The sequence below is a fragment of the Rhincodon typus genome, chromosome 3 (assembly GCF_021869965.1).
Source record: "Rhincodon typus isolate 14 chromosome 3, sRhiTyp1.1, whole genome shotgun sequence".
Lineage (NCBI taxonomy): Eukaryota > Metazoa > Chordata > Chondrichthyes > Orectolobiformes > Rhincodontidae > Rhincodon > Rhincodon typus.
The window spans coordinates 34,011,346-34,022,964 of NC_063334.1; the positions used below are offsets into that span (position 1 = coordinate 34,011,346).

The 11,619-nt window shown below is 39.3% G+C and overlaps 1 protein-coding gene across 1 annotated transcript; it reads right to left on the reverse strand.

The window, feature by feature from the left end:
- Window positions 1-890: 890 nt before the first annotated feature.
- Window positions 891-3,197, reverse strand: lingo2 (leucine rich repeat and Ig domain containing 2). Its single transcript, XM_020514323.2, has one exon. It carries the CDS (start codon window positions 3,180-3,182, stop codon window positions 1,341-1,343), a length of 1,842 nt encoding a protein of 613 aa, XP_020369912.2. The 5' UTR covers window positions 3,183-3,197; the 3' UTR covers window positions 891-1,340.
- Between the last annotated feature and the right edge of the window lie 8,422 nt (window positions 3,198-11,619).

Below are 11,619 nucleotides of genomic sequence, written 5' to 3' on the forward strand. Positions count from 1 at the left end.
CCAGTCACAGTCACAATCTATTTGATTGGAGAGTGGAGGAAATATAAAATGTGTAGTTTCTATAGGGATACTGGCTTTGGGCTCAAATGCATTAGGAAATGTCCAAAGTGAATGTTTTCTAACTCTTAATGCTAAAATAGCTCATGGCTCACATTTATCAAGTTCCAATTTCCATTTTTTACACAGTAGGTCATCACCGTTGCAAAACACCAAAGGACATCAATTCAATGGGTGCTTACAAACTTCTTGTAAATTTTCCAATCGACCACGCTTCATTCTGAAGTCTGGAAACCAAGTTTTGGCAGACTACTGTTGATCACGGAAGTGGGAAAACTGAAGTTAGAAGTCAGGGAAGAAATTACCTCTATAGAGATGGGGCTCTGATAGGATGGAGATAGTAGAGCTATGGAATTACCAATAATATTAACCGTTTTAAATTATGTAGATTTTAGAACTTTTCTCATTCAGATACTTACATAATCTTGATACTGCATGATTTATATCCCTTATCAAGGCAGAAAATAAACCAACATGTGTATAAAATTCCAATTGTTTTAAAATTTCTTCACCAATTTTTGAAGTTTATTTTGCATTTAGATCTGATGGAGAAGTTAAGTTTTCACATTGAAGTATAGCCTTTGTACGATAGCCTTTTGAACTCGTAAATGTACAAAGCATATATTTTGGGCCTGTGTTTCAGCACTGCTTATTCTGCTCAAGTCCAACGCTGGCATGTCTTGTATACCAAGAAACACTCCATTCATATTGCTTAAAAAAAAGACTTCCATTAAAAAGGACAGCCCTACACCCTTCCCTCCCTCCCTTTATCTTTAATCATCTCCAGCCAACCCCTCCGACAATCCCCTCAGTGTTTTGCAATACAATCCACACTGATATGGGGGTTCATCAACAATAATTTGTCCGTGTGGAACTGTGTGCTTTACTGAAGATCTCCACCTTCTATTTCCTCTGGATTGATAAGGTTTTACACAAAATGTCAAATGATTTTCTCATTCACTTGACCAAGCAGTTTACCAGTAAGATTAGTTATTAGAGATGTGCAACATGGGCTGTCATTTAAACCAGGTTAGTGAAAGAATTCCAGTGTTCACCGGTACTTCCTTCATTTCAATTCAAGGCACGGGCACCAGAAAAGCAACCCCAAATCCCCACTTGCCACGGCAAACCATTTTTTTTTGTACCATCAGAGGCTACCAGCTCCCTAGTTGTGTGACGTTCCAGGAAGCATTCTCTAAGGGAAGATTTGGCTCCATTATGAGCGGACAGCATAAAGGTTTCTTGCATTTATTTTTAAAAAGTACAGCCTTTTGTTGTTGGTTCTATATCATCTTCATGTTGAACCTCCTTGTGCCTCCTTGCTCAGTGTCAGCTGCGGCTCCATTAGTCTTGCGAGGAATGTATTCGATATCGATATTGTTCTTGTGCTTGCCTTTGCCCCGGCTCCACACAAAAAGAAGCAGGAAACAGAACAACACCACGCCAAGGAATGTGAAGCAACCCATGGCCGTGGACACCAATATAGTCTTGAGGTCCAGTGCAACTGTCATGAACACATGCGTCCCATTAGATTGGGTGTCATTTAACTCAGTCATGTACAGGGAGCTCCTGTTCCCATGCAGATTCTCAGAAAGTCCCTTCACGACTAATGTTGCTGAGAAGCTGTCATTCCCAGCAGCATTACTTGCAATGCACACATAGACTCCACTATCCTGAACCTGGGTGAACTTAAGTTCCAGTGTGCCGTCTCCCAGCACTGTTGCCCTCCCATTGGACTTGAGGGTGATTAGCCTCCTGTGAGGTGACTGCCAGGAGATAACTGGGAGCGGGTCACCATCAGCACGGCAAATCAACTGGGCTATTTGACCTTCATTGATCACCACATGCTGTGGACTTTTGTCACGTATTTGAGGCTTTTGGCAAGTGAAGTAGCTGGGCAGGTAAAGGTCATTGAAATCTTTAAACCGCATTCCTTTGACACTTTCTGGGGAGGCACAAATTGGCTGCTCTTCTGAAAATCTTAGCATCTTCTTCCTTTGTAGGATCCACAGAAGCCGGCAGTCACATGCCAGTGGGTTATGGTCGATACAGAGCACTTGGAGGCTTTTCACAGATTGGAATACGCTCTCCTCCAGAGTGTCCAACAGGTTATGAGACACATTTAAAACCCGCAAGATATGCAGCCCCTTAAAGGAACGAGGCTCGATGGTGAGTAACTGTGCACTAACCAGGTGCAATTCTTGAAGACGTATTAAGTCCTGCAACATGCCCGATTCAACAGTGCTGATGGGGTTGTAGGACAGATTCAGGTATGCAAGGTAAATTAGATGTTTGAATGCCCCATAGGGTATTGCAGATAAGTTTGTATAGGTGATGGACAAGTAGGTGAGATTGAGACCATGTAGACTGTTGGCAGGCAGTACATCGAGCAGAGGCCAGTGATCAATCTCCAAGTATTTCAATCGATACAGCTTTTTAAAGGAATATGCATGGATGGCATTGATATGGAGGTGGCATAGCCGGAGACGGATGAGATTGTGAAGGTGAGACAGTGCTTCTGCTGGCACTGCTGTAAGGTTGCATTTCTCGAGGGTTAGCTGCTCAAGCGCAATCAATCCGCTGAAGGCTCGGTGTGAAATGTAAACCAAATCATTGTCCCCCACTTCAAGAGACTTTAGGTTGTGTAAATCCTGAAACGTGTAGTCCAGCAAAATGACTATTTTGTTCTCGCTGATGTCTAGCATTGTCAAGTTAGATAGTCCAGTAAAAACTCCAAGGGGGATGAGTTTTAGGCGGTTACTTCTGAGACGTAAGGAGCGCAAGTTAAAAAGATTACTAAAAGATCCAGGTTCCAAGATTGTTATTATATTTTCACTAAGGTCTATTACTTCCAGTAAGGTATACGATGAAAATTCATCTGGATTGATGTTTTTCAGCTTATTCTTGCTCAGGTCTAGTATTTTTGTCTCAATAGGAATACCCTCAGGGATCACAGTCAAACGTTTGCGATGGCAGGTGACGGATTTGTTCTGTGCAGCACATTCACATCGGGCTGGACATCCCATTGTAGACCCAGTGAGAACAATGATGAGAGCCAAGCCTAGAAACGGCTGCCAAAATGATATGGCTGTGTGAAGCATGACTTTGCTGATGCAGTCGACCATTCTGTCAAAGGCCTAGGCCAGAGGGGAGAAAAGAATAAAAAAAAAAATTAGTTATTCAAACAAGACTTTGCCTATTAGTACCATTAAATGATTCTGATACAGTTCATGAACAATACGAATTAATATCTGCAGTTAATACCTTATCAGTTGTGTCATTAATCTGTACCATAAGGCAGATAAGTCACTTACATCTATGGGGTTGACTCACTATGACTATTTATAGAATGGCAGGATCTACCAATGTTACAATTAAGCTTTTCTGTGATTTGGACTGGATGTCTTTTGCATCCTATTCTTCTTTGTTAATCTCTTTCAATTAACATAAGAGACTTAATTCAACAGACTAAGACTTTCCATAGTAATAAGGATGCACAAAACAGAACAAAATGTGCCCAGAAACATTTCACTCCATTGGTAACATTTATTTTTGTACATAAAATTATAAAAACACTGCTCCACATTGGTGGGTAGTAGTCTTATCTTATGTTAACAGAGCACCCTTCACCAATGTGATCCATGACTAAAATGGAACTGCCTCACTTTAAAGTTTCAGTCTTTTGCTGCCTGACTACCTGAACACTATGCTGTTTCAAAAGCTTCTTTCTTTGCATCAGAAGTGTCTCCCTCATCTATGCACTTTCTTCACAGGCGGAGATTGCAGTGGTTCTGAGAGGATTACTTGTTGCTCAAAACAGCAAATGAATAAACATTCACAGTGAGGAAAACAACTTCTGACTGTCTTGTTTGTCATCTTTCAACTGGATCCTGACCTGCAAGGTCTGGCACCTAACCTGTACTGGATTAAGACTATTCTACATTTACGCACCACATACCCTTAATTTCGTAGTCCTTTATAGATTTATTTTACAAGGCAAATGAACCCCATTGAAAAGTATGGAATAAAACAATTCAATGCAATTATTTTCTCATCTAGTATTAACCAAAAGCCGTCTTCAAAGAAACTGATAAAATGCACATTCAGTAGACACAAAAATCCAGTTCAGATCATATGGTGTTTCTCTTGTTGCAGGTCTGATGCTATCAACAAGTGAATATAAGGAAATGCAGTCAATCACTTTTTGTGCTGCTAATTTAAAGCTTAGGAGGCTGAGGGGTGACTTCATAGAGGTTTATAAAATAATTAGGGCCATAGATAAGGTGAATAGCTGAGGTCTTTTCTCCAGGATAGAGGAAGCCAAAACTGAGACCATATGTTTAAGGTGAGAGGGGAAAGATTTGCAAGGGACCTGAGGGGCAACAGTTTCACACAGAGGGTGGTACAAATATGGAACGAGCTATCAGAGGCAGTGTCAGAGGCAAGTACAACTGCAACATTTAAAAGACATTTGGACAGGTACATGGATAGGAAAAGTATATAGGGAAATGGGCCAAACACAAGCAAACGGGACTAGTTCAGTTTAGGAAACTTGATCAGCATGGATGAGTTGGACCCAAGGGTGTGTTTCTGTGCTTGGTGACTCTATAAAAATGTGAAGAAATACATAAAAGTTTAAAATTATCATCTGCTTGTGAATAATGCAAAATAATATTGATTTTGTTTTGTTCTTATATGAGATATGCAATAATTTATGTGCTTACTGATGACAGGATATAGTTTCCATTGCAGTCATGTGTCACCAATGATTATAACTCAATGCGTGGAATAACTAGGTTAGCATTTTGCAGAAACAACCTCATCACTTTGATTTAGTCATATCAAACCTTAATTTCACATGAAGTCACCCCGCATATTGGCAATATCATTGAGGCTAAATAACCAGGGAAAGTTATTGTGCAAATTAGTTCACATGGAAGCAAATTAAATGGAGCAGAACATGTTTGCTCCAGATCTTGGCTTAAAAGACCATTTATCATTTGTTACAGCACAGAAGTAGCTTGGGAATATTAAGCTTCTAACAGACTGAAGAAAACTAAGACCTGGGAAAGATATGGTACGCAGTTGGGAGAATTCAATAAATTGGAGTGGATTTTAAAGATGATTTTAAAAAAAACTGGAAACAATGTACATTTTATCATTATTTTGCTGTACTTCATAGTAAAGCAAAATAAAACTTTTAGGTTTTTTTTTATTTGGTTGTGCCAGTGTGCATTTAAACTTACTGGTTTTGTTGAAATGACAGACATTATAGCCATGGGCACTTGGAAGTGTTGCAATTGTATGGATGATTATGTTCCAAAATAAATTAACATTGCCTCATTTAATTGTTCTCGGGTAAGACTGACAAGGCAGTATTTATTGCCTATTCTTACTTGCCTATAAGGCATTAGGAATCATCTGCATAGCATGGCAATAGAATCAAAGTAGGAAAGACTAAGTATCAAGTTCTCCCCTCAAGCAGTTCAGTAAGTCAATTGATTCAATCCAGCAGGTTTTCTTTTGGTTTCTTCTATATTTATATATTGCCTGTTATCAGATATATTGAATTGAATTCAATTTCATTGCTAGCTCCAGTCTGACCTGAACTTGCAACCTTTGTGCAGCTAATTTAGTACTTGACACTGGAATACTATTATTGGATAAATAGGCCATTAACAATTACTTCTTCATTGTCAAGCTAAACAAAAAAGTGTCAAGCTGTAACCTTCTAATTAGAACTGATTGATGTTATTAGCTAATGTATACGCACATATAAAAGGTGAAACATGTATGCAATAAGATTTAAGCATCTTTGTTCCAAAATAAAAGAAATTAATAGCTTTTCAAGTCATCTTGGTGTACACTTTTCTCACATTTTGTTACCTGTCTTGTGTATCCTGAGGCAAATCATTTTCCTGCTGTTCTGGTCCCTTGATGACCTGAAAGGTTCTATCTGCACAGAAGTTTCAGATCAGAAACAGGCCATGTGGCCTGATTGGCTTGTGTCTGAATTCATGGTCTTTCACTCAACATATTTCATCTATCCTTATCAAAACAGTCTTCAATTCTTTTCTCCCTTGTGCTTAACAGCATCTTCTTAAACATATCTTTACTTTGGCGGCACGGTGGCACAGTGGTTAGCACTGCTGCCTCACAGCACCAGGGACCTGGGTTCGATTCCACCCTCAGGCTGTGTGGAGTTTGCACATTCTCCCCATGCCTGCGTAGGTTTCCTCTGAGTGCTCCGGTTTCCTCCCACAGTCCAAACATGTGCAGGCTAGGTGGATTGGCCGTGCTAAATTGCCCATAGTGTTCAGGGATGTGTAAGATGAGGTGGGTTATAGGGAGATGGGTCTGGGTGGGATGCTCTGAGGGTCAGTGTAGACTTGTTGGGCTGAAGGGCCTGTTTCCACACTGTAGGGATTCTATGAATTATCTTTGTCAGAGTAAGTTCCAAATCTAACATTCTGTAAGTAATTAAGTTACTTCTGAATTCTTCATTTGATTTTTGTCCTGTGAATATCTCAAATTTATGATTCCTTAGTTGTGGATCCCATATGAGTAGAAACAGTTCCTTCAAGTCTATCATTTGAAACAAATTCATCATTTTCAATACCTAATTTTCTGAACAGATTCCCAACATCTTCAGTTTTATTTGAACATTATAAACTTTGCTGCAGTATCACCTTTGGAAATATTTTTGTCACCTGTTCCTGAGCCTCCGAATACATTTTTATAATATGGGAATGGAAACATACATAATACAATAAGTATAGTCAAACAAAGGTGCTACATAAGTCAAACTTCTTTCTTTTTCAATTCTGTTGCCTTGGGAATAAGTGCTTGTGCTTTATCTATGTTTTATTGCTTTGCTTACCTATATTGCTACTTTTAATAAAAGCAAAATACTCTGGATGCTGGAGATCTAAAATAAAAACAGAAAGTGCTGGAAAATCTTAGCAGATCACACAACATTTGCAGAAAGAGAAATAGAGTTATTATTTTGAGTGTAATATGACTCTTCTTGTGGTCCTATTCAAAAATGTAGGAGTGCAGTGGCAAGCTAATTGTGATTCCGAATCCTCAGAATATCTAGCCCAGAGTAATTGGACTGGAATTTCATTCACAAAGCAGGGAGCACAAGTCATGAGTTATCCTGAATGGAGAGATCCTTGCTCCAGTTGGGTGGGTATGGATAAAGTCAGGCACAATCCTCTGGATGAATATCTGGCTATAGGGTCTGCGGGCTGAAGTGAGCAATTTCAAGGCTCATCTTGATTCACTGTGGCCTTCCCAGGTGTTTACTTCAGTTTCAGATCCTCAAAGTCTCATAGGTCAAAATCCATCACACGTTGAAAGCAATATCCTCTCCCCCATACCCACTATGCCAATCCATGCCTGATATCTACCCCAATCACCCTTGACAGCCTCTGTGCTAGATTAATACCAATCCATGCCCCTCACTCACATGCGGTTCATAAAAACCCACACACTAATTTATTTACAACCTATGCAAACCTATTTATCCTGTCCAAGCCCATTCATCCTCTTTTTAAACTTACCCATATCCACCATGGGCACACCTTAGGAGAAAATGTTGAGATTAAATTAAATAGGGACCAAATATGCATTATAGCATTTGCTATGATAGAAAACAAATGATAAAATCTCCTAAAGTTCTTAATCCCAGTCAAAACAAAAACAGACTTTTAGTCACAACCAATATCAAAGACAACTATCAGTTAAGTACTTCTTTAAACTGGCAATAAAATAGTGAACCTAAGGCTCCCTACTGAGACAATGACATTGTAGAAATCAGCGAAGCATTAATAAAGACATAATGTTAGCACTGGGGCTAGATCAGAATTTTTCCAACTGGGGTTGTAACACACAACCCTTTTAAACAAAAATTGAAAGGCCTGGGAATTTAAATGACAGTTTGAGGTTTTGTTTACCTCTCACTGACAAAAGTTAGACTGTTAATAACTTCACATCTTATCAGTGCTGTCTATTATTCAAGAGCTTTTCAATCATTATAAATTTTTGAAACTCCCACATTGCAGGTTAGTGTCCCTTGCCACACCAAATGCAATCTGTTTAAACTCAGCACTGACTTTCGATAGCACTGCTGATTTTTGGTCTCTTACTCGTATCATGCCCCTTGTATAAGAATATTTTTTTAATTCACTAGTGGGATGCAGAAATTGCAGAGTGGGCCAACATCTCATTGCCTGTCCCTTGTTGCCTTTGAGAAGGTGATGAGGAGTTGCTTTTTTGAACTGCTGCAGTCTATGTGCTGTAGGTAGACGCACATACCATTTGTTGCCTCCTTTCCTCTCCTGGCAAAAATAGAATCGCTGGGCATTTTAGGCAGGACATCGAGATCTAGATCTCATTCAGCAACTTCACATGTCCTCATAATATCTATGACTCTCCAAAAATCCAGTTCAATGTTTCATAACAATGACCTTCATTGGAACTTCAGTACAGTTCTGTTGAAAGGTCATCATCAATCCCACCACAAATGCTGCCTGGCCTATTGAACGTTTCCAGCATTTTTCAGCAAACTTAGTTTTCCAGCAATTGCAGTATTTTGATTTTGAAAATGTGAGAGTGGTTGGGTGAAGAATAATTGCTAGATTGTCCTACACAGATTCAATACAGTTCATTCTGCCATAGAGGAAGGAGAAGGAAATCCATCAAAATCCATGATAAAGCGGGCAATGGGTGAGGGAGAGGTGGAAAGAGGTGTAGTTTGATGGAGGATTATAATTCCTTGGTTTCGTCAACTATTAACTGTTCCTGAAGTATAATACTGTGTCAGCCCCACTCATGGAATTTAGCAGCTAGCTTCAGTTAGAACTATGTTCTTGCTTCACTAAATACAAATTTTGTAAGCATGTGTGAGCCGTTTCCAATGATTCAGGGACAAATTAAACCACAGATTCACTCAAACATATGCACAACTGACAATGCTTAAACATAAACTGTAGTCATTGCTTACATATCCGGGTATATAGAGAGCAGTATAGATGGAGTTAGAACACATGACACAACACTGCACTCTCAAAGAACACCACCAGATGCAACAATCTAGACTAGGAGAACCCACATAAGCACACAGACATGAGCAAATGTAACTACAAGTCAGAGCCAGGTATACCTATGATTACGATAGCAAATTTAGCATTAATGTATAATAAATAGTTATTTTGATGTCTAAGCCTGAAGACAGTCTTGAAGCTTCTCCTCAACCAGTCTATCCCAAATGCAAACTCACAGGGCTGAATCTTGGTTTTATTTTTGCTAATTTCAAGTCGCACTGAGCTTGGCAGAGTGATTTTCACTCTGAGTTTGAGTGAGTTTTTGTCACTAAATTTTACCAAGCTCACCATGTAAATCACTGTTCCTGCTCCCATGGAAAGTATCATAACTGATTTCCATCTCACCATGCACTTTTCCCTAAGCAACTTGCCATTCACTGGATATCACAGAATAACTGACATCCCTGGTGCGGGCACCATCTTTGAACGGAACCCTGAAAAAAAGCCGTATAGGACCCAAAATGTTTACGCTGTTTCTCTCTCCACTGATGATGTCAGGCCTGCTGAAATTGTCCAGTACTTCCTCTTTATGTTTTGGATATCCAGCATCTACAGTACAGGGCTCTTTTCTAATTTTCTCCAACTGGAACTTCCCAGGGCAAATAGGATTCCAGTATACAAGTGCAATCAACTTTGCTCAATATTCATTTCCCTTCCATTTCTTGCAGCCTAAAAAATCAAATGGCTTAACTTATAAGGGCAGCTTTCCAGCAGGTTGTGAATTTCAATCTTCTGCTGTTAGAAGGTAAAACTCTGAAAAACAAATTCAAATCACTCTATTGAGGTATTGGTGGATTGCTACATATAAGGATCACCTTATGGGTCAGTATATAATGTAGATACTTGCACATATAGTACATAAAACATTTGGTAGCATGTATTAATTATTTATCAAAACAGCATTACAGATGCCAGAGAGATAAAAAGGAAATATGCTGATACTAAATATTTGAAATAAAAACAGAAAAATGCTGGTCTATTGGCACTTAAAAATATTCTAGAGACTTTATAAGCTCATAGTCTCTGGTGTAATGCATCTTGAGCTGCTGACTTCGGTAACAAGTATGCAGAATGCCTCCTTCGTTATCCTTTCAGCAAGGTTCTTAAGTAGCATTACAGACAGGCACAACAATATTGTATAGCCCGAAGAAGAGGGAAAACTCATTTAGTCAGCAGTGCCCTACTTCTGATATTTGGTGAATATGAAGTGCCTATAACAATTAGACAGAATAATGTGGTGATAGATTGACTCATGGAATCATACCAAAGGGTATGTTATTTTAAAATGAAGACTGCTTTGTAATTCTGCCAGTCACTGCACTTCACACAAAGCATGAGAGGTGCTGAGCAATCTATTTGCATTCTAAGCATCCTACTTCACTTAAATACCAAATTTAGGGAAGCTCGATCAACTGCAGTTGAGCATTTCTGAGCCACAGAAATACCTGGAGCATATCTCATTAAAACAGAATAAAAATTGAATTTGTGTAAAAACAAAAACCTCTTCCTTTTTTTTACAGAGAGTATAGTGGCTGCAGGGTGGTATGTAACGGAATGGAGATTTGTAGCTTCAGTGCTAGCTTAACTGAGATCTGACTCTCAACAATGTGGTCTTCACCTCAAAAGTTATTAAGGGAGGCTAGAGAATAGTGAAGTTCAGAGAGTTCACTGAACACAAGTCCTCAGCTGCTGTCAATATATCTCAGAGATTGCTGCTGCATTTAGAGGACGAGTCAGAGTGTCCAGTATGATGGAGATTAACTAACATTGGTGCTCTTTCAAGGTGCAGAAAATTTGGATCTTTATCCCTCTTAAGGAGTCAAGCCTACCACAGAGCAGCTGTGGGACATTCTTCTAGGCAAGGGAGAACAGCCTGAGACCGTGGTCCATGTTGATATTAATGATAGAGTCATACAGTACAGAAACAGACCCTTCAGTTCAACTCATCCATGCCAATCAATTTTTCCAAACTAAACTAATCCCATTTGCCTGTGTTTGGCCCATATCCCTCTGAACCTTTCCTATTCATGTACCTGTCCAAATGACTTTTAAGTGTTGTAGTTGTACCCACCTCTACCACATCCTCTGGCGGTGTGTGTGAAAATTTGCCTCTCAGGACCCTTTTAAATCTTTCCCCTCTCACCTTAAACCTATGCTCTCTAGTTTTGGACTCCACATTCCAAGTAAAACACCTTGGTTATTCACCTTATCTATGTCCCTCATGACTTTATGAACTTTTATAAGGTCACCCCTCAATCTCTTACACCCCAGTGAAAAGAGTCCCAGCTTATCCTGCCTCTCCTTATAACTCAAACCCTCCTGTCGTGGTAATATCCTTGTAAGTCTTTTTTGTATTTTCTCCAATTTAATAATATCCTTCTTATAGCAAGGTGACCGGAATTGTACACAGTATTCCAAAATTGGCCTAACCAATGTTCTGCACAACTGCATGTGA